The 24,417-nt window shown below is 39.6% G+C and overlaps 1 protein-coding gene and 1 long non-coding RNA gene across 2 annotated transcripts in view; one reads left to right on the forward strand and one right to left on the reverse strand.

Moving 5' to 3' along the window:
- The window catches only part of CD247 (CD247 molecule), a 47,062-nt gene extending 29,837 nt beyond the window's left edge, over positions 1–17,225 (reverse strand). Inside the window, 2 exon segments of the mRNA XM_054650863.2 lie at positions 16,771–17,005; positions 17,007–17,225. Of these exon segments, the coding sequence (XP_054506838.2) occupies positions 16,771–17,005; positions 17,007–17,063 (292 nt within the window). The 5' untranslated portion in view covers positions 17,064–17,225.
- LOC143693417 (uncharacterized) lies at positions 18–17,732 on the forward strand. The gene is made up of 3 exons (XR_013181082.1): positions 18–1,035; positions 13,883–14,066; positions 17,636–17,732. It is a non-coding gene; the product is annotated as an uncharacterized LOC143693417 (long non-coding RNA).
- The last annotated feature ends 6,685 nt before the right edge of the window (positions 17,733–24,417 follow it).

Below are 24,417 nucleotides of genomic sequence, written 5' to 3' on the forward strand. Positions count from 1 at the left end.
CATGTGCCTCAGTGTTTCTGGTTAACCCTAGTTTCAATTAATGCATTATTTAATACACTCCGAGGTGCAACACAATCAGAACCCAAGTGAACAAGTACCAAAGGGGTATGGCACAGAAACAGGCAATGACCATTTGACATTCATGTGGCAAATCAGCAACAGTCCTGGATCCAAAAGGACCACAAATGGGAAAGGCATGTGCCAGCATCAAGTGACAGCCAGCACTGTGAGAGGCACCGTGGTTTTCCTGTACAAGAGGAAAATGAATATCACAACCTCAGGCCCTGTGACATTATTGAACTTATTCTCTGTATTAATTCGAAGACCGTAGCCTTACCATGGTTTCATTTTCTACACCCACACATGGCTTTCCTGAAAGCCCCTCTGATTCTGGTCCTCAACTTAAGGCAAGCCCGAAGGGGAAGAATTCAAAACATTTTCAGCCTCTATATCTGAAGAAAATTTATGATGGCTCTTCTGCCACCTACTCTCCCCATTCCTTTCAACACCTTGGAAAACCCCTGCTGTTTTAAATTTAGAAACCTTTCCAGTTACAGATGCCAGCATTTTGAGGCAGTCAAATGTTCATCATCCTGCTGTTCTGCTAAGATCAGTAGCAGCCCACCTGAGGGTTGGCTACCCAGCAGTAATCCGAGGACAGACATCTGGGTTAATGCAGACACACAATCCAGTCTCACAGCAATCCCCTGGGAACTCAAGACTTTATTCCTGCTTTCCATGCGTATTTTGCTTGGAAACAACAAAGTACTTCTCTATTTGCATGTTGCTAGAAATAAGAAACAGAATCAAGAAGGTTGAAGGATCCACTTTCTCCACTGAAGCCTCTAATTTAATGCAGCAGTTGCAGTATTGCCTTTTCAAGAGAAAAACAGACTCATAGCAAGATTTCCCTCCTGGCCATAACACCCTTCTGCCAGCTCACTGCAGAACAACACATCCATGGCGGTTTTTTTGGAGGTTATTTTCATCTTAATCCCCTTCAAATGTCAACTGCTGATGTCCAGCTCCTCCAAGGTAAAGCCAGCTTCACTGTTTCTATCCAACAGATGGTTGCTTAAGCTAAATCCTGCTGCCTTGTGGTTTTCAGCATATCTTTAGCATTGCCAGTAACAGGGATAGTATCAGAGAGAGTACCACATTAACAACCACATTCAAACCTTGTATCTAATATCAGTTAAGGCTTTTACAATGCCTTTTCTCACTGAAGTATCTCATTTACTCCTTATCTTTGCACATGTCCTTTTGGACTCTACTATTTAGTAAAATTTCAGCATCCCCAACATCCTCTTATGAGTCACCAAATGGATTTTAATTATATTCTGTGTCATACTACTATGTCTGGGCTTTTCCATGCTGGACATGACACTTAGATATATCTAAGTGCTGTCAATCAGGTTGGCTTTGGTTGATCATTTAAAAATTTCTTCCAATTTGGTGGTTGTAAAGGTATGCAGAGTATCTTACAACTCACCTACTACATTTATGCTTCAGCACTGCATTTATCTTCCATTCCTTTTCATTCTTGCTGCAACAGCTTGTGTGGAGATACTTTTCTTATCTTAATATGACTTTCTACTTATATAGCAGTTTTTGTGCAGAACCAGCAACATGAAACAACTTCCCCTTGCTTTAGCTGAAAGCTCATGAGCGAAGCTCCTGAGATACACTTTTACATAAAAAGTTTCTTTCCTGCTCTAGTCTGGTTTTCCATTCTATTAGTTCACCACAAATTCAAGCATGGAAAGATTAAATATGGTTATTTAATGGATAAAGCAAGTGGGAGTTCTGTTGCTGACTTTGACAGAGACTTTCTGAAAAACAATTAACCATTCTGCACTTTGATTTACCCCATTAGAATAGAAATTACAAGACCATACTACTTCAGGAGAGGAAGGCGAGGACCTATTATGGGTATTATTGAAATACTTCCAATTCCTAAGGAATCCTTAGATTAATGAAAGCAATGAGATGAGTAGCAAGTGCCGATCCATTAAAAGATTAAAAATAGTCTTCAGTGCAGGAGGATAATTGCTCAGACATGCTGGGAACATCATTTATTCTGCAGCATAGATGGTGTCAAGCCACATTCCCAAATCACGTTACAGCCCAGCCAAAACCAAAGGCTATCACATAATTCAGGGATGAGGTAAAGACACAAATCACAGTCCTGTCTGCCTTGCAAGACCAAAACGTGTTAGACTCACTGTAATGTCAACTACCAAGAAGCTAATTTTAACATAGCCTGACATATTTGCACCATGGCTTCTCTCTGTCTGCTTTCACAAGAGTCCATTTGTGGTGATGCTTTTAAAAGATGTTCCATTCATACTGCAACACTGCCCACCTGCTGAGGTGCTGATAAGGGCCAAAAGTCTGGTGTAGCCAACCTAGACTACCTTCAGCACTCACACAGCTACTTTTTCATGCACAATGCTGGGCATGGAGGTGACATCTCACATATTGAACAGGGCACTGAGGCCTCTGTCCTTCCATGAGTCCACACACCCCACCCACCAGCAGTGGCTCTCTTGGAGAAGAGGGAATGTGACCACAACAATGACCAACACCTTGGGATAAACAACATGAGCAAGCCTCTCTGACCAAAAAAGACACAGCAAAGGTGTATTTCCTTATAGCAGAGCATCACCCCTACTCTTCCCTTATGAGAGGGCACAGACACCTAGACTTGTTTTCTTCTTGCACTCCAGTATGTCTCACTCTCATACACACAGCCACCAAGATGTACGGTGCTGGTTTAATGGTTTGCTCTCCTGACTTATTTCTCCCCTAAGAGAACAAGCCATCAATACCTTTCTGGAGCTGACAGAACTGCCATGGATATGATCAGCTCTCCAGGTATCTCCTGTCATGAACTCAGACACTTGATTGAAGAAGAATCTAAATAAAACATTATGTTATTTCTTAAATTTTGAGTTCAACAGGCAAGCTGTCTGTATTTAATGGTAACTGCACAGGCAGTTACTGCCACACCAGAAGCTTCAGACCTGTTATTCAGAAAACCGGGGCTTGATGTAAATTTTAGAACCTACATGTCACAGAACCGCATTATGTTCATAGGTAAGCTGGCTAAGAAGGTCATCAGCAACAAAAATTCAGGAATTAAACATATTCATGTCCATCATTGTTTGATGAACCCAAGCAAGAAGGCTGCTGTAAAGTCCTTTCTTTAAACTTAGTTGCAACAACCATTGATCTTCCCGCACTCCTGACAGTTCAGAGACCCTCTATATGAAAGGATTATACAGGGGGGAAAAAAAAACAACTTGTGTCTCACAATTCCATCAAAAGGATCTGTACTATTCCTTTTCCGCTCACAGTTTTAAATTCTCTTGAAGCAGCAGGAGTTTTAAGCAAATCTTTCTTGCAGCAGGGAGGTTATACATCTCTCAAATAATATCAAAGGTGTTACTCCTGTCATTCAACAAATTTAGTATTTTAAAGACAGGAAATTTGCCAGCCCTAAAGTTCCAATAATGTAATTCTAAAAGACGACAAGATGACAGGCACACACACAGAGCCTTTTTTTTTTAATACAGGAAATGTGTGTGTAGGAGAACATCCAGGGATATACACGTAGTATGGTCAAAGACAAATAGAAACAAAGTTAAAAAGATATTAATGAATTCACATTTCTGGATTTCTCAAGTTCTGTTTGCATTTTTTCAAACCATTTACGATTACAGAAATGATAATAAATCTTAGATGGCAGGGAGGTAAATAACTAGGAAGACACACCCAAACCATTTGATTACAGAGCACAAAATCCAGGCAGTAAAAAGGAAAGAAGTAGGAGAAAAACAGAGGAGGTTCCAGCAGCAATAGCCCTCACTGCCTTTGAAATAGTAATGCAAAGCTTAAAAAAAAGAAATATTCCATTATTCCTGATACCTGCTGAGAAAATATTATTTTCTCCACCTTGGGCTGCATGTATCTAATAGCAGAATTTCACTTGCAGGAAACTGCTGTTTATCTGATAAAAGATGAAAGGTGATCAATAGATTTTGTAATTTTAATACGTCTGCAGGCTGCAGTAAACAAACTAAACACTAAAGATTATCTTTGATCCTCGTGAAATCTACATTTACAAATGGTTTTGATAATAGACATGGAACACATTTTCATGCTGATACACCAAAGAGCACATGTGAATTTAACCATTAAATTAACATAAATATGCCTTTAGTGGGATTGATCAAGCATTGCTCTTCTTACGCACCTCTCAAATGCGTAAATTAGAACAAATTAGGACTGAGGAAGGTTTCCCTGGCAAACTTTGGCTCCTAGAGCCAACCTAAAAAAGTCCATTCCATAAACTCAGCGATGGTACCCAAGTAAGGATTTGAGTTCTTACCCCCTTTGCCCTATGCCAAAGCTATTTGGATAGTGTGAATCCTTCTTCTGGCCCTCCTGAAGTAATTCAGCAATCAGTTTGTAGCTTTTTTTTTTTTTATAACACGTATTCTCATTTTCATTTCATCTTCTCTCCCCCAGTGTATTTTAGGCAGCAATCATCCCCTGCATGAACACTCAAGTGGGTGTTCTTTTACATGCTACATACAGATGTTGAAGAGGCAATGTTTTGACTAATTATATGTAAACTCCATTCAAAGTGCCACTTGGCTTAAGGGCTCTATCATGAAATATTTCACACTTTTCCTTCTCAGCTCAAGACACCAAGACTGAAAGGCTTGGGAAAAAAAAACCAACCCTGAAGTAGCTTTCAGTCAAACTCGCGCCTGTCTGGTTCACAGTCGTGACACAGAAAATAGGGAAATGCCAGGTGTGGAGTGTTTTCCCAGCCCTGTTACAGGTATTACCCTGGATAAGCCAAAGCAGGCAGTCCAAGTGCTCTGCTGAAATACAGCTCCCCTCAGGCGACTGCACTCCTCAGCAGCCCCAGACCAGCGAGTTCAAGACCAAGGTGCTCTGTTTGGTGCCTGAGGCAACAGAGCTCTACACACTCAGAGCAAATAAACTGCGGCCAATCCCCAAAGGAGGGCCTTGCCTTGATGCCTGGTTAATAGTTAATGCATAGGGCAAATCCTTGGCTACCTGGGGGCAAAGCAGCACGAAGGGGGAGGCAGGCAGGCGGCTGAGAGCCGAGCTTCAACATCCACTGCAACAGCAAGAGCTACTCCCAACCAAAATATCACATTTTAACTAGCCTAAATGAGATATTTAGACATTACAATCGTCAGGTCTTAGCACAGATGCTCCTGCAGGAGTAAGCAGTAGGTAGCTAGAATAATTGGGTTTGTATTTTTGTGATCCCAGAAAGGCTGTCTCTAAACAACACTTGGTTGCCAACCAGGCTAAACATCATCACGTTAAGAGCTGTGACAGATGCATGTGTGGTATGGAGAGCAATAAATGTTCTTCAGCTCTCAAGCACATTTCCTAAAGAGCTCCAGCTTCTTTGTATCTGTGAAATAACACACAGACACTATTTTTTTCTCTCTATCCCCACTTGAGGAAGACTAACAGCACATCCATAACTAATTTTTACTTTCTTAATCTTTATTTTACTTTTTACTCTCATCAGTTCAATTGAGTTTTGAATAACAAAGGCATTTTAAAGAGTGGGAATAGAAATAGTTTGCTGTTTTCCCATGGCAACTCAGGGCTGTGCTGTAAGCAGGACATGTTACTGTGTGTGTGAATGTAGCAGCAAATTAGATGCAGGCACTATTTAAATTTCCTAGATATAATTTTCTTATTTAATTTCCTATATATATAGCACATTGCTCTGGAGGGTCCAAAGGATGCTTGATAGATCTCAGCTTTCAAAGCGCCATCATGAAAGAGGCAAATAAACCTCTGTGTTGATTAATCAAATTCTAAAGTACCATATAGTCCTCAGGACTATGTGTGTTAACACTTTCTAAGTGTTTTTGTGTATTGACAATCAGATAAGTAATGTACAGTTAACAAGGCCAAAGTATGGCCCATTTTAGCTGGAATTAAGCTGGAATTTATTGTTCCAGTTTATTGGAAAGCCTACACACATTCCAGTGGATTTCTAAAGGTTGCAGAGTAAATCATCAACCACAAGTACAAAACCTGCAACCCCATTTTTCTATTTTCTTGCCTTATCTAAAAACCAGCCCTGTTTCATTAAGGGGAGAAAGACCATTGGGGATGATTGGAATTGCCAGAATTATCTACAAATCCTTCAAAAAAGATTCCAAAGTTCAAACTGCCCGATTTAAAAATGTTACATTTCATTCATATTGATTTTTCTTAGTATCTTAACAGCCATCTTCCTAATCAGATGGATTAAAAAGCACCAGATGAAACTTTCAAAATAATCAGAACTACAACAAAACAAGATAATGAGGAGTTAAAGATGAAAACCTCAAAACAAAACTGCCTTAGGAATTATACCTTTTTTAACTGCAGATCTCATTAAACTGCTTTGTATAATCATTTATACATGCAAATTGACAAATAAATGCTAGATAATATAACTACTTATAGGCACTCATTTCCTTGTGCATAAGATATCTTCTAACTATGGATGAGGCTGAACACTATCCTGTTTTTATTATAGTGTGACCCTAAAACTTCAATAGAGATGAAGACCCCACTGAAGCCAAAGGCACAGAATGAGAAACTTTCTCCTTCCCAAGTGGTTGGCATATACTGCAGTCTTTATGGAGGTGGCAGCAGCTCACAAAAACATCACTAAATTGGTTTCCAGCTATCTGATAACAGCACCTTTCCTCCAGCACAGATCTTTGTGTGAGCTGCAAAAGCCTGGCTGAGCAGCTGGGTAAATGCCCAAGCAGTTTGTCTGAAGCAAAACTCCTGCTAACACCATTGGGCAGCTGCCTAAGCAAGATAGCCAAATTAGTTTTAAATTAGCTATGCTTAAATAAGTGGCACTTACTAAAACTGACATGAACTAATTAGAAGGGGAAAGTTTGACAGAAATTAATTACCAACCCCAGATTACAGTCACAGCACATCTAGAGGTGATACTGCTTGCCAGATCTTTTTAAATACCTGAAGCCCTCCAGATAATCCTTCTGTTCAGGAAAGGTCAGCACATGTGCTGGGTTTTCTCCGACTGCCTCTGCTGATCAAATTTCATGTTGCTGAATCCCTGAGACCCCTGCATATCTTTAAGATTTGCTAGCCATCATCTAACTCTTCCAGTCTTCTATAATTTCATATGGTTTCAGCAGTGGCAGAACCATCCATATATAAGCAAATACTATCAGTCCTCATAATAATACTATTTTTATATAACCAGGCATGAGGGACAGCCCCACCGCTGTGCATCATTTTGCAGAGTCTCTCTCACAGGAACCTGCTCAGTGATCCTGGTTGTGCTGGAATAGAGATGCCACTAAAGAGAGCACAACAATTTTTGCCAGTGTGGATGGGAAAACTCTTAGGAGACACATACCCCGTTAATTGACTGCAAAGGATTAAACTGATTCTGTAAAATACTACAGCTGAGGCTGAGATTTTTTAGTAGGTTTGTCAAGCTCATCAGGAGCAAATTCTGATGACCCATTAACCACGGAATTTTTCTGGACTCCGTTAGAATCTCTCACCAAAATCAAGAGTCTCTCAAATGGCTTAGCATGTGGGAGCCCCGTTCAAGTTCCTGCTCCAAATCATTCAGAATTAAGAACTGGATCTACATTTCCCTCTTCCCAATGCAGAACACAAATTGCTCACTGACTTTTTGGTGTCTCACAAAAATACTTTGGAAGGATTCTGATTAACCTAATAGAAAATAGAAGGGGGTGGTATGGGAGAAGTGTTAAGGTATTTTGAAGTTTTGCAGAAATTGCTTCCCTTTTAGCTCTGTTTTAAACCTGATTTTGTTCTACTACAACCATTATGTCTAACATAAACATTTGGTTCAGGATGTAAAAAGAAGAGCAAGAGAGAAAGGGGGCAAACCTGTTAGCTACTTCTTTGCAGCTGAGGAAGATAAAATCAGAGAAAAACACTTTGGAAAAGATGTTACCACAAGATAGGGCTGAAGGTTCATATCCGTAACTTCTTTAAGAGAGTTATAAGAAGAAGAAAAAAAGTTGTCTCAAACCTGAAAATAAGCAGTTCTCCTTTTCCATCAGGAGAGACATAGCTAACAGCAGAAACAAATGCATTGTAGTGCAGCTGGGTTTTGAGTCAAGTAGTGAAATAACATCTGAATTATTAGGAAAAACAAGATTAATTTAGTTGCATGAATAGGAGAGGGAAAATAATACTTCTGCCTAGTTCACATTAATACTGAGACATCTGAAATTTAGGAGAGAATTCAAACCAAGATAAATTAAAACTGCTTCTTCTAGAAAGAAGTAATTTTGTGAGAGAATTTGGGGGTTTTTAAACATTTGAGTCAAGGAGAAACACTTGGAGATGTGATCAGAATGGATCGCATTGTGGAAATTAAAAAAACAGTCAATTAATTACTCCAGTTGGCACAACATTGACTATTTCATTATGTTTTAGGTAAACCACTTTGGAAAAAGAAAAGCAAAATTATTGAAGATCTGTAGTTCTTTCCAAACTTTTGGGAGCAGACCATAATTCTGAAGTTACAAACAATCTTCATCAGAACTTTAGATTACATCAAGACAGCCTCAAATAAATTATTCTCTCTTGCGAACTTGCTGCATTAAAAAAAACCAAAAACACAAACAACGGACAATGTTGTGCTCTTTCCAATGAAATCAGGAATAATTTTCTGGAGAAAAAGAAATTTGGATTGTCAGCAAACTGTATTGAGCCTGATGCAGAAAGCAGGGGCCATCTGCCAAACTGGGCGGTGGTTTGGGCTTTCAGAGGAGGGCATTTTACGGCTGTTCATCGGCAGTGAATGGCCACCCCTCTGTGCCTGACCCAGATGGAGCAGGATGCAGCTCTGTGCCATGGGAATCAGCGCTCCCTGCACCACTCTGCTCATCCAGAACATGAGCCGTGGGTAGGCAAAGCTTCCATCATCTCCCTGCTCCAATAAAAATGAGAGTGGGTCCTGTTGAAAGCATAATTAAAATAATTTTATCCAAGAGATTTTAGAGATATTTTTTCTTTCCTTTTTAGATGCATAGTCTGAGATGGTAAATTCTAGAAAGCCTTTCTAGCATATATTAGAAGCTTATTTTTAAAGTAACTGGAATGGTGTTTCACCTTCTGCTTGAAATCCAGATGGGTTAAGCTTGTTTATCTTCTCTGGCTTACTGGCTGTAGTTATGCTCATAACACACGAGTGCTCAGCTTTACATTTAAAAGATCAATAGTTTCAAGAAGTTAAAAATTCGGCAACAAGTGATGGGGTATAGTGATTCCCATTCCTTTTTCTGAAAGGTTTTCTCATTTGCTTTCACTAATTCTCTTTGAGATTACCACCTGCAAATATTTCCTTCTTCCACATCACTCACCAGAGAAACCCCTCAGAAAAAATTTAGGCAGAGAATTTACATGTCCTGAAAGAACCAGGAGCCCCTTAGTAACGAAGATGTGACTGATAAATAAGCAGGAAAAAAACTTGCAGGTAACAAACAAGGATGAAGTCAAATCCTTCCCTAGCGTAAGCCTCCAGGAAAGTATCACATAGGTTACTTTGGTTGTGTTGCATTTGTATCTCTTCAAATTCCAACAGACTATTAAGTGCTGAACCAATATTAATAGCAAGATTTTTTAAAAATTTTCTGAGAAATATGAAAATTAAAAATTTCAAACAAAAATGTACACTTGCATTACTTCAGACAGCACTGCCTCCCTATACTTTTCTTGAAAATATTTTTATTACAAATTGCCTTAAGAGTTTCTAGCCTATAATGACTTAGACTTTCAGAATAAGTTCCCCTCTGGACACTAACTCAGGTATTTTAGCTCTAGGCAACAAATCATAAAATAACATAAAACAACAAATGAATCCTGAATATTAGCAGCAAGTTGTTAGAAAGAAATACATAGAATTTAAACAGCATTCTTCCAAAAATTATCCAAAGATACTAATTTGCTACATGGATGACATTTCATGAACGGAGCAACTCTTCTTGTAGTAATTCACAAGAATTAGTTGTTTGCTTCTTAGAAACTGTGTTTAGGTAGAGATTTTTTACAAGATACCAATAATATAGTATTCCTCTCAGTCTGTATCCCATCTTCCTTCCCTTAGAGGATGATTAATAATCCAACTTGTAGGACTTATTCTATTTTTGCCATCTCCAGAAATGCACCTGCACGCGTGCACAAAGTGCTGCTGAAATTACTTTACTTACATTAAAGCCCAAAGTGATGACATTGTGCAAATCTGCATCATGGAGAGAAAAAGGTCCATGAGAGAGAGAAAGAGAGGGAGAGAAATCCAAATTCCACTAATACTTTCTTTCCTGGACCTGGCTTCACATGGCCGGATGGAAAACTACCTAAATAGCAACAACACAGAGTGGATAAAAACAGAAATAATTTTTGCTCCCAATGACTTGATGTGGGGTTCCCTGACTGAAGGTTGCTCATACACCTTCTTGAAGAATTGAAGAAATGACCAAATGTTGTAGGAATTTGATTTTACAACTCAATATAATACGATACGCACTAGAATTTTTCTTTGCAAAGGTTTAAAATTCTGCTGTATTAATTATGAGCTGCAGGATCCCAGCTCGGGAATACAATTTATATATATATATTTTTAAAGGAGTAATTAAAAATTTCAGCTATTTCTGAGTGACAAAATGAACATTTGATACCTAGAAATGCACAATGTCCACCATTAGGAAGTTGAGTTTGCTGAGAGTATTTAAAAAGTGACATTGTCAGATTATACCAAACTCTTCCTTCAGATTGATCTGCTCAGAAGTAAAATACTGGATGTTCAATTTTAGTTTGAGCTGGATTTTTACATGAACTAATTAAAAACAAATGTTTTGAAAACAAAGTACCTCATTAGTTTGAGCCCTGCTCCAAATCCACATACTCACACAGAGAGCCCTGATTTGCTCCCACCCATCCAGTGGTCAGCACCTGAAGATTTTTCTGTTCTGTTTCCCCAGAGGTTCAGTTTGCTTTGTGAGGAGATGCACACCATAGGGAATTAGAATGAATTTACAATGCGCTGATGTGTTAAGTATCTGGGAAGCGTTTTTATAAATATTTGGCTCTGTTTATTTCACGTTTGGCTGTCACGCAGACGACAGCAACACTCTAAGGGAAATGAATGCAAAACATCCATGCTCTTGTCTGGAACAAAGTCATTATGAAATTTGGATGAACAACCAGGAAAAGGGGTTTTTATTTACACAGGTCTTTATTCAATGGCCAGTGTACGCTTACTTGAAGTAAAACACCACCCAAATTAGTATTCCCTCATTAATTTCCTGGATATTGCACCTTATCCCATTAGAAAAGCATTTCAAACCATTACTCTGATGTAAATAACAAAATCTATTAATACATTTTTAGTATACAAACTTGGAGGGGTGCTAGGAAAAAAGCTTCTCTAAGTGTTCTCTGGGTCAAAACGTTTCATGTGCCTTTTTTTTTTTAATGAGGAAACTATTTTTAGTGTTTGCAGCCATGAGCATTGCAGCATGCTATCGCGCCCCCCCCCCCCCCCCCAAATAGCAATTACCTAAAAATAATAATTATAAGTGACAAGTTCTATAGCTAGTTTTCTCTTTTATTTTTTCTGGAGCCATGCAGGTTTGCATTTCAAGGTTAACATACAAGCTAGAAAATGTTACCAGGAAACTAAAAAAGTTTATTTGCCGAGAAAGTTAAGATTTTCACCTAAGACAGCAGCTTGAATTGTAGATAAATCATATACTGTGAGATTTCCTAAGAAAACCAAACAAAACAAAATAGCCCACAGGTATTGACCACTGGCCACCCTCTAGACTTACTCAGTGTGTTCTGCTGCTGTTTATTCTATCATTGGTTGAAAATTTTCCAATCTTTTTCCCCTGTCGGGTTCCATTAATTCTAATTCGGTATATATTTCACATCCGCATTATCTGAGTTTTCAGAGAGTTGTGTTATCATTATGGCTTCTCCTTCATTTAAAAAATACAACAAACTGAAAAGATTGGTCTGTTACTCAGAAAGAGTCAGGATTAAGGTGAAGTTTTTACTACAGGTACATCTCACAAAAGAAATAGGCCAGATAGTACAAGCATTTCATCAGGCTCCACAAGCAGATATTTAACTTACTGCCATATACCAAAAGCACAGAACGATGGAAAACTCCAGAGCTGCTGTTCTTGTAAGACTTAACAGATATATAACAAAGGATTAAGAACAAAATACGCAATGGGCTTCCAAAGGTTGACGGTTTATTCCTAGGGAACTTGTAGGACTTAAAATACTTCCGATCTACATGGCTCAAAAACGGAGGTGGCTTCTATCACTTAAGCAGAACTTGCACTCACCAGTGCTTGTGACCTCTGAGGCTGAGGAACTAGCTGGTTTCTACTTCTATTTTTTATAGTTATATTGGCAAAGGACTGAAAAAAGTGTAGTTTCCACAAAGATGGATGTATCCACTGTTTGGGGCTGACCACAAGCATTTTGCTGTTTTCCAAGGCTCGTGTGTTTGGGTGAATGGATCGAAGAACTGCAAACCAAGAGTTTCATTTGCCTGCACATTTTATCTGTTATATTTGAAGTTATAAATCAAAGTACAGAATGGAGATAAATGTTTTCATTGCTTTCCTGAAAAAAAACCCTGCTTTGGACTGTCTTACTTTAAAAGCTAAAAATACTATATACTTCTTAAAAGACCAGAGCTTAAGTTAATTAAGAAAACAATATTCAGTCCCAGTCTTAAAATATTACCTTAGACAACAACAGAAAAATCTGAAAAATTTCATCTTCTCACAGACTCTAGAATAGCATAAATTGCTCTCTTAACATTAAAAAAAAATCAGCAATGAAACTTAAATTTATCTGTTGACCAAAGTCAGAAGAGTGAAAAGTCAACAATACGCTTACAAGTTTTACATGCACACGGAGAAAATAGATACCTTTAGCAGAATACACGTTTTAAATATTTTTTAAAAGCTGCATCTTCCATTCATGCCAACTAAAAATATCCTCTATTTTCTTGCCAGAATAGCTGATGCATCTTGAATTTCTACGTACAATAAAGACACTCAAATAGATGATTTAGTTGGAAAGGGGGAGGAGTAGTTGATGGTTGTTTGCAATTGTGCAAAAAAAAAAGGCATTTTTTCTTTTTTTTTTTTGAAAGGGAGTTTGGTTAGAATTTGGAGAGAGTTAGGAAATAACCCATATATCCTAATGGAAATATGTGAGGAAAAAAAATATAAAAAATTTATATGCTAGTCACCATTCAAAGTCTGTGTGAACAACAGAAAATGGTTGTCAAAAACATTGCTCACATAAACATTCATTTAGACATCAAATTCTTGTCCCCTTAAGCTGCTAGTGAGCCTCCTTTTTTAAACTCCACTTCGGCTTTTTATCCACCTGGTCTTACTTAAGAAGGACACACAGAGGAAATATATAAATATATTTTGCAGATAGCCTTCTGTATTTTGTAGATCCTTCCCATCTAGTTCACATAAAAAACCAAAAGGAATGTGATCATTACTTTGTTACTTGACTGATTAGGAATTCTGCTTGGAAGGGTTAAGCTAGAAAGCACTTGCTCTGTAACAAGCATTACAGAATTGAACATAGCAAGGGCTCAACAAATGTCCCTTTACAAAGAAAGGCTACATTGCCTACATTTTGTTCCATTCTGCCAGTTCATAGGGTTTTTTCCATGAATTATTAATGAATCAATGTGAACAGGCAGGAGAAATAAAAGAAATAAAACATGTAAAATTAAGCCTTTATATTTTTTTCCCCCTAGGAGTAACAAGAACGCATCTCGGAGAACTTAAGGCAGCGCATAAGGACACGAGGATGGTATAAAAAAAATCTGAATTTACTTCTTTGGATTCCTCGGACAAGCTTGTAAACAACTCCTGGTCTACAAATCTTGTCGTTTGCAGAGCAACTAAATCATCTGATGAGAGGGAAGAAAAGAAGTAATGGTAAGACCTATTACCTGTCCCTGAACTGACTAAAAAAGGCTGATGGCATCACGGCAACCCAATGGGCAGGAGATAGAGATATGCAGAGCAGAAAAACAGTGTGGAAATGAGCTGTGCAAGTAACAGCTGGTAAAGACCAACACTGCTGTAATTTCCACAGAGTTAGCTGAAAACAGGGCACTGTCCTGTTCCATTTAGCAGACAATTCTGAGAAAAGTGGCTCTGTAAAGAAGTGTAGAACAGGGAAGGGCTGTTCTTAAATTCCTGCACATACATTTATATACACGCATGTTGTGTGTGTTTGTATAAATCAAAGCATCATCTCATCAGGCTTGAAAAAAATAGGGGGGCAACTCTACAGTATTGCTCACACGACTATTTTATTGCTATCAAAGCCTATCATACTTCAGAACAAAAGCTGTGTCAACTGCATGAAGGTTTTTGCCATTTTAGTTGTGATATTCAGGTACAAGTCTTCTAATATTCTTGTCTCAACAAAGGACTAACAAAGTCATCTGCTCATAATTAAAATTAATACTTTTCATGGACTTTTTAACAGAGGGTTATAGGAGGACCTCAGCTAGATTTCCAGATGTACACTTCTGTGCCTTTGAAGAGGGAAAATAAAGAAAATTAAACCTATATATATATATATATATATATATATAAATGTGTATTTGAAAATGTGAGATGCCTTCCCTCTGTAATTGCTCAAAGGCCAAATTTGAGCATTCTGAAATTTGTGGTCTGGCGTCAATAAATTCAAAGTCTGCGTCAGAATTCATGGCCCATCTCTAGAATTACTTTAAAACATTTTCCCCTCATGCCCAATGTATTTACTTCAGAACTCAAAGACCAAATAGAAAAGCTTTGCAAGTTCCTCAGTGCTAATCTTGGTGGCATCTTTCAGCTGCCCTTTTAAAGAATAAGCACAAACACTTTATAGTGAAGTGGAATTAACTCACTGTGAGGAGGTATGCAGCTTACTGAATCTGTCTGAGCTTATTTCATGAAAAAATTAGAAGTTCATTTCCCTAGAAGTCCTTCTAGGGAAGGACTAAAGTTCCTTTCCCTAGAAGTGAACTCTGAGAAAGCTTGAAAACACTCCAGGCAGCAGAAAATCTTTCTGCTCACAGCTCTGAGCTGAAAAACCCAACTGTTTGGTCTCATTGTTGAACTAAATTCATGACAGATCTTACGTTTTTGGTTTTGTCTGTTCTGTATCCATAACGTGGCAACAATTCCACAAGTTTTGATTTATATTTCTTCTATTTTATCTACACTCTTTGGCTAAATGCTGCTATACTTCAAACTATTATAGGTATCCAATCAAAAATACTTCCCCTGAAATCCACAGGCGGCCACCTCCAAATCAGTGACAACAGTATCCCTTTCGAAACTTGAACCATTTATTCTTTGTGAGTGTGAATACCCCAAGAGCTTTGCACCAGACACCTCTGCAAGCTGCATTACACATTTTTCGAAGTTTTCTGCTGAATATGCACAAATAGAAGCCTGAACTACAGACATTGTGTGACGGGTTAAAAGAGAGGAAATGTAAAAAGATGGTTTTGCAGATGGATTTTGGCCTAAAGTAACTTCCATACTTTTGTAGCCTTACATGCATCTGTGGATACAGAACAAGGCACAGAATATGAGAAGTATACTAAAGTACAGGATCATATTTGGCTATCAGAAAGGGACAGAGGCCCCAGAGGTTGAAGGGAGGACAAACACAAATCATGGCCTGCCACAGAATATAAAACCCCCCTCAAAACCCTCCTGAAAGAAAAATTCCACAAATCACCAGGACTGGTTCCACAGCATTAGAAAGCAGCTGCAAAACCCTCCTCTCATCCCCAGAAAACTTTCCCATAAAATGTCTGTGGCAGTCACCCAAGCTCTTGAGGATGCTGGGTTCAAGTACAGCCAGTGTGTACATGGAGGGGGGGAAATCTTCCAGAGGATTTGGCTCTAACGCAAGCTCAGATGTGGCCTATGGCACATTCAGACCTCACCTGAGGCCTTTTCCAGATGTAAATTTTGTTGCTCTTTTCATCTACTGAGCTCCTAAAAAGTAAATTCCTCCTCAAACTAAACTTGACTTTGGAAGATCTGTGCACACCGAAGCTGCTCCACTCGGTGCCCAGGCAGGGCCAGCCTGTGCACCACACAAATAAATTACACAAAGGAAGAAATGGCTTCATGTTGTGCTGTGTCTGGTGGAGAAGAGCAGATGGCAGGGACGTGAGGGGAAGGGCCCTGCCCTTTTGTCACCACCTGTGCCCCATTTCCCGCCTGCCGGCTCTGCTGTGGGCCACAAACCCACAGCCCAGCTCCATGAGAAGCCTCTCCCATGCATCTTACTTCGAGTGACAACTTTTCCATCACTGCCTCAAACCTCCCCTTTGGAATCGCAGGGAGAGCGGCCCAGGTGAGGCCTGGGAGCTTTGTTTAGTTACTGTTTGGCTGTGGCGTTGCTCCAGCAGGAGCAGGGCCCCTCATCCCATCCTTCCTCTTTATCCCAGGCCAGTTCAACACAGCAGATCCCTCTCCTCCTTCACAGGGGGGCAGACATGGCTGAGGTGCTCACACAGACACCCTCCTACTATCAAAATGGTGGCGAATCCACCACAGAAACATCGCAGCCTTTCCTCAAAAGAGCTTTACGGGAACCCCTGGCAAACCCAAAGCCCGCCTTTACCTGTGGCTGGGAGCTGGGCCTGCAGGGTGGCAAGGATGGTGATCCTCCTCCACCTCTTCATCTTGCCAGGCTGGACAGTGCTGGGGACGGGAGAGAAGAGGAAGAAGAAGAAGAAGAAGAAGAAGAAGCTCCTCCACGGGCTGTGCTGGTGTGTGGCCGCCACAGGAAGAGGCTCAGCTCCTATGAGAGCTTTCAGAGTCCACCTGCCGGCTTCCTCTGCCTTCACAGCCTCTGAGTGAGGGCTGGGGTTTGCCTTCTTGGTACTGATGTTTGGGGTTTCCTTTGTTATTCATCCTTTTCCTCTCTGCTAGATGGTTTTTTCTGTGAGATGGGGTTTTTTTTCCACTTTGTCTGATGGTTTCTAGATCACCCCCACTCAGTGGCTGCTGGTCTCTGTTTCTGGGATTGAATTTGACCTGACTTCAAAAAGGGGTTTATGCAACTATTCCCAGTGTGCAGCACAGGGCAGAAATAGAAATTTAAAACTGTAAGTTATAGTCACTTTTGAACAATATAGTTGTCTAAACTCATAACAATACAAAACTCATTTCTAACTCCCATTTTGTAAGACATCTCACATTATTGTGCTCTTTTTGAATGCAGGCAAATAAAAATTTTCACTTTTTCATTAATAAATGAAAGTTCATTTTAGACAACTGTGAATTAGAAAAATATAGCTTAGGTAAACCTAATGGCTTAAAGCTCAGCCTCACTCCCATCAAAATGCATCTGGCTCAACAGATCACTGAATGTTTAATGTTTACAACAGTAATACTAATAATGCACTTGAGGACCAGAGCTTAGGCTGGGAAGAAGTCCAAGCATCTCAATGCGTAATTCTTTTTCTCTTGTCTCTAATTCTTAGAAAAGAAAGAGGAATGTGCATCCCCAGGAGGTACAGAAACAGATGATAAAAATTTCCCTGAAGTATGGTGGGATGAGAGTTATTGTGCACACAAAAAGGTAAGGCTTTCGAAGGCAAAGTAAATTGAAGTTCTTGGAAGAAATTCATCACCTTGCTGTCTAGAGTAATAAGGCTAATACATGGATAAAAGAGTCTCTTCCTTTAATTGAATAATTATATATTGTGCCTGTCAGTACCAAAAGTACTAGACACTAGCAGTAGTCTAGCACCAGGTGTAATAGTGCAGCATACCCTTCTGTGTTACTGAGTCTCTGCTCTCTCCCAGCCCTGGGGAGGGTTTTCTTTGTGGCAATTCTACCCCAAAAGCTCCAAGAAAAGGCTGGAGTTGGGCTCTGACACCACCAGGCAGAAAGCAGAGCACAGCCCAGGAGAGCTGCCATGCACTGAACCTGAACGAGGTGTCATTAGCCCCAGAAATGGCTGTGCTCAGGTACATGTTCTATATTCCAGTGCAAGCTGGATAAAGCCCTTTGCTGTCCACATCTCTGTGTGACAGAAGATTGGCTGAAACAAGGAATTAGTGAGCAGAAAAAAGACCCCTGCTCTCACTGCTGGCTGCCTCAATCTCACTGATGCCTTATCCAAAAGCTGAAATATCATCCTAGTTATTGATATTTTTGGGTAACTGTGTTTCCAGAGAAGCAGATGGCACTGCTCATCACTATTCCACTGACCTCTGTCTCCTCCTGTTATTGATCATAGCTTCTCCCTCCGGCAGAAAGCCAGCAAATTATCACTTTGAATAAAGAGCTGAGGCCAAAGGTAAGGGAAAGAAATGAAGAGCTGTGTAAGAAAGAGAGATTAATAGCAACAGTAGGCACACTGGGAGAACAGCAGTTGGGCCAGTGTGTTTTGATGTCTAGATAGGGAAAGGTCAGAGAAATTGAGTATATGGACTTCACTTGGAAGTGTGGGTAGAGTCGGAAAAAGGCTTTGCATGACAGTGCCCCTTGAAATTCCCACCTCCCCTTCCCTCAGCTTTTGAACTAAGGCAAGCTTATCATTATCCAAATATAATCAAAGTATACAGAAGAGCACTCATGCTTGTATTATGGATTATTCTCACAACAAGTATGGTGTGGGAAAGACGCAAATCACATGCAGAAAACCAGTAGAGGAAAAGATAAAGGGGAAGTGGTCTCCTCTCTAGGAAAGGGTTTTTCAATGTTCATAAGGTTTGCAATTCTACCATGAGGAATGGTTTGCTTAGAGTGTTACCTTCTTTTCAGCCTTTCTAGTCTTTGCATCTCCAGGAGCTACACAGTACTATAAAAACTTCAGCACCTCCTGCCCACATTGTGCATTGACCAATCTTGCAAATGCACTTCTACCAACAGTTTAAACCATACTGATGTTTCAGTTTACTCAGTTCAGTCAGATTGTAAGAACTTTGTTAACCCTGGACTAGAAATGAATGCCAACCCTTGTTCAGCTGAACCAGCAGCAATTTTTCTCAATACAGACAAGGCCACAGTGGAAATATAAAACCCTTCCTGCTGTGTTAAGAAAAGCTCTCAGCTAAACTCGACTCTTCATCTAAACATATGGGTGGAGGGAAGTACATTCTCAAGAATTACCTGCACTGGGAAGACTGCAATATTTGATCTGTGGTTCCTGAAACAGAATGGGTCAGGGAACTGAAGTGGTCCCCAAGTACAACTCAGTGTGTTTAATGCTGGTTAAGGTGCAGCTCATTATCTGTAAGGATAAGATCTTTCATAAAGTAGTCAAGGCATACATTCAACTGGTTCTGTGCATCCATATGCCATCCTTTCTCTGGACACAAAAAATCCTGGAACAGCTCTAATGCAAGAGGCTGATTCATTCCCAGAAGCATTCCCTTTTCACGCTTACTGGTTATGCTTTGACTATACCATAAAAAAAAAGCAGCAGGGTTTGCAGTTTTAACAGGAAATAAATGAAAACTAAAAAAAAAACCAAACCCACACCACAGTCAAGCTGAGGATTAAAAAAATATATATAACTACACACTGCCCTCTGGCTCCTGTATTGCTACCACAGAGATATGCCTGTAATCATCACTGCAGACTGCTGGGATTGAGAACAGGTCGGTTATCAGGAGCTCTCCTAAGCCTATTTGATACAGTTAACACTTGCAGGCAAAATTAATTCCTACATCACCTGATGGAGGAGCTGGCCGACTTCAGAGATGTGAGAATCCAGACAGACTGCAGAGCCTTGCCCCTGGTCCAGCAGGGAAGTGATGCTTGCAGTGCCATAATTAACTCTACAAGTATTAAAAACGTTTCTGAGATGTTCACACAAAGATAATGGGTGTTTAAAAAAGCAACAATTTTCACTGGTGAGCAGGCTGTAGCTTCCAGCCAGGCATGCCACTCAGACTAAGACACTGAAAAGAAATGGTCTGCTGTTTATAGTGTATAAGCCCACAATTTTTATTGATAAAATGTTGGAGACTGACAGTCCTACACTGCTTCACTGCATCTCAATGCACTGTAGTGCCTTACAGTGCAGCTTCGATTTGCCATAATTGGGTTCAACTGTGCTAATCCCCTTGGAATGCAGCAATTAATACTTATTTAGTGGTAATGGCTGCATTCCAAGAGGATTAGTCCCTGCCCTGCACTTTTGCCAGCAAATGGAGAGCTGGAAAGAAGACAGTGTCTAACTACAGGTCTTGCTTTGCAGCTCCCAACAGGGAGACAGAAGGAGTAGCTCTTGCTACAACTGCTCCCCTTTGTGTATGAAAATACTGCTTTTCCAAGGAAAACCCACCTGACTGTCACTACTCCTTGCAGCTGCATCGAGCAAATAGAAACCTTGACACGTGCAACAAGAAAAAGAAAAAAAACCCCAAACATAAAAAGGGACACCTGTGCAGGATCACAAAGACAAATATGGTCAAGAGTGCATGTTTCCTGTGGGAGATTATAAACAGGCCCTGATGCCATGCAAAAACATATCTCTATTCATTATTTCAGGGATTTTTGTGACTGGTAGTTTCCTTTTTCCTGCTATGGTCTTAAAATCTTCAGTGCAACAGGGTTTGTGGAAACCTATAAAGGACTTGTTAGGAGAAAGTTAAAATGCACCCTTTTTGAATGCTCAATTTTGAGACTACTGAATCTGTAATATCCAATTTTTCCCTCCCCAGTGACACCTTTATGATCTGCTCTGGATTTTGTTGTTGTTAATGCACTCAAGAGACCACTGCTTATATCATATTTTAGGGAGGAGGAACAGTGCTTCTTTTCTTTTCAGTGACTCAAGCTACTCTCCCTGGCATCATCAACAACCCTGTTAATTGCAAGTGAATTTCCCCAATTACATTGCAGCATATGTAGAAAAATTCTGTGACTTAGCACTACACACATGCTCAAAATGCTCACTTTAATTATAGAACACCTTCAGTATTTTCTTGCATGGCTGTACAGAATATGACTTATCAAGCTGTGCCTTTTATAAATATAACAATATTGAAAAGCACACACATTTTAAGGTCTGTGGGAAGCATCTACTTTTCCTTTATTCTCCTCCCCTCTTTACCCCTAACACACATCTCTTCTGCATGTTTCAAATGCTTACCTGAGGAAAAAATTAAATTAACTGAAATTCATTTAAGCATTTAAAACAAATAAAAAATCCAATTCATGCTTGATTAAGCAACTGTTTTTTGGCTAAAAGACAACAGGAAATTAGTGTGCAATGTTCCTATAATCATACAATGCAGGGTTTGTGCAACTATTTCTCTTTCTTATCTCGAAACAATTGCCATCTTTCAATCTAGAAACAGTTACTTGTTAACACTGGAAGATGTTTAACAGGTTCCATTGGCATAAAAACATTATAGAAACACATATTATCTTCGATGTTTTCATATAAATATACATGCTTATATATACACACTATTTCTTGACACTGTCTCTTTCTCACCCTTTGTACACACACCCCCTCTATTTGGTTTTGTCAAGTTACTCTGTGCTTGTAGCAATCACAGATTTATTTTTAAAAGCCTTAAAATTAATTATTCACAGATTAAAAGCAAGTAATCTTATTCTTCAAATAAAGCATTCCTGTCATCTAAGGGTATCAAGATGAGTTACAAGTATTTTACACGAGTGCTACAAACTGGTGTCTACATTTTTATAAGTAAGAGGAAGGGAAAAGTAATCATGCAAAGTAAATTTACAATCTGAGTCAGTGACAGTAGCAAAAATAACATGAAGTGGTTCTAGACCTGTGTGGATACACTGACAATACTACTGAGGTCAGGGGAGAGACTGTCCTCTTTCCACAAGACCCACAGCAGCTGTTGGGCCCACCACCAGATAGGTGGCATCTCTTTTGTTTAAACTGGAGAAATTCTATGCAAAATTAAGCCTAGCAGCTGCAGGAATCAGAAGCAAATGGTAATGGGGAATTTTTGAGTCTTTTAAATGTAGGATATTAAGAGCTAGAGGAAGAAAATAACTCAGAATCATCATTACAGCTATCAGGTTCTTTGATTAAACCCAACATCCCCTGAACAATACAGAATTGCACCCTCTCTGGTACTAACTGCATACCCAGTCACACTCAACCAGAGCACTCCCGCTCTACAGTCAGCACAACTAATGAAACTCAAATTTTCAAAATATGACTTTTTAACCTTCAATATATGTGAACTAAGGTTTGTTTCCTCTCCCCAGCTCACAGTTGGCATGACATTTATAGGAGCTTGCTAGCTTTGAGGTCAGAATCCCCATTTCAAATCTGAATCCAACAAAGTAAGAACAAATCTGACAAAGGCAAGTACCCGGAAATGTTACCTAAGCTTTGTTTCCACAGAAAACCAAGCTGTGAAAAACATTAAGTCCTATAGCCAGAATTAATACAGCCTTATATTTTTACACACCAATTCAACTTAGAAACTCTGAGGAAGCCTCTAGACAGAGTTCTTAAGTCAAAGAGCCCTGAGAGTAACTGCAAGAGGCTTGTATGAGAAACTCAAGGGCTGAGCTCCCCAGCAGAGAAAACACAGTTATTAGAGAGAACCAAGAAGAGGAGCTGGCAAGGAGGGCAGGGCAGTGGTCTCAAACCCCAAAATAAGCAGTCCCACAGTACCTGGAGAAGAGCAGAGGTCAGGTGACAGCAACCAGGGTCAGGCACACTCAAGTCAGGATTAAGGCCAAGACAGCAGGACTGAGCAAGCAACAAGAGCCTGAGCTCTAACACAGCCCTCATGGAAAAAGGGGAAGCTTCAGCATTTCCCCAGCTCTGCCTCATCACCCAAACACCTGCACATCATCAGGGCAGCCCAAACCACCGGAGAGCAGCCTGGGGGCACTTGAAGAACCCAAGATTAATTAGCTGTTGAAAATTACAAATCAGAGTCAAGTGGTTTAATTCAGCTCTTAATAAGCCTAAGCTGAAGCATGGTCACACTAATGAACCCCCTCTCTCTGGATTTGACAGAAATAAGCATTGCTGGGCCTGGAGCCGGCTGCTCCCAGCCGATGTTCTGAGGCATTCTATACCTGTCTCCATTTCCTTTACTAGAGTTACTTAATTTAAAAACCTTTAAATCATTTTCATGGATATTACTTCTGAGCTCTCCGTAGCACAAAATGATTACAAAACACAAAAAAATGATGAATGCTCCTTTTTTTTTTTTTTTTTTGCAGCCAGCAGGCTGCTGTGTTTATGGAGGGAAGCATTCATAATGTAAAGCACTGTAGAAAAAGAATTTGTTCATATTATGCCCCCGTCGTTTGCTTTTCCAGCATCTTTGAGTTATGATGAATTCAATAACCACTTTTAAGTATTAAACATTTAACACTCCAGCCGAATGTAAGTCTGTGGCACCCTCTTGTGTTCAACAACAATATATCACTTCATTGGATTTTCTCTCGATTCAATGTTTTTGCTCAGGAAAAACCTTTGGCAAACAAATTAATCTATTAAGTTACGAGTAACACTTTTTGTGTTAGTCTGATACTCTGCTTGACCTACCTCTATTTTATTGTGAAGATCACAGGCACAGTATTAAACAGCTAAGAAATTAATTCCAGAGAGAACTGGATAAAGGATTAAATGAATACTTGATATATTTAAGATCTATTGTGTAATGGTGTTGCATTTTGCAAGAGCCTACTGGGCACAAGTCCTCCATTTAAAACACAAGAAACAAATTGAAAATCAAGAAGTAGAAAGACAAACATGTCAATAAGCAAGATCAATAGAAGGAAGAACATGTAGTAGGAAGCAGAACATGACAGGTTGTGATTACCCTTATTAGATTCCCAGCTAACAAACATCCTTAGTGAGGTGCCTGCAGTTATCCTGTGTCAGATTCCTGTGAGTGCAGGTGCCTCCCAGGTGGGGAGGCTGACTTCATTGCTGCTGAGAATATGCTCAGGTACTCCAAGCATGCCCTGGCAGAGGATACACACAGAAATCAAAACACTGATTCATTGCTTACAGCTGTATCAATTGATTATACTCAGCCTCTTCTGTTCCAAGCCACTGTATTACTCCTGGATGGCAGGAAAAAAGGAAACATGCTCACAAATAAATTCCTGAATGAGCTGAACAGAATGAAGGTGAGCACAGGGAAAAGAGGTGAGGAAAAATAGGACCAGCTGATGACTTTCTTGGGTTGGTGATATAAACATTTACATACCTATTACTAAGGGAGAAGATTGATAACCTGAACTGCTTTACATTCCACTACTACATATAAAACACACCAAGAAGTATTC

This window comes from Agelaius phoeniceus, chromosome 2 (genome assembly GCF_051311805.1).
Source record: "Agelaius phoeniceus isolate bAgePho1 chromosome 2, bAgePho1.hap1, whole genome shotgun sequence".
Taxonomy (NCBI): domain Eukaryota; kingdom Metazoa; phylum Chordata; class Aves; order Passeriformes; family Icteridae; genus Agelaius; species Agelaius phoeniceus.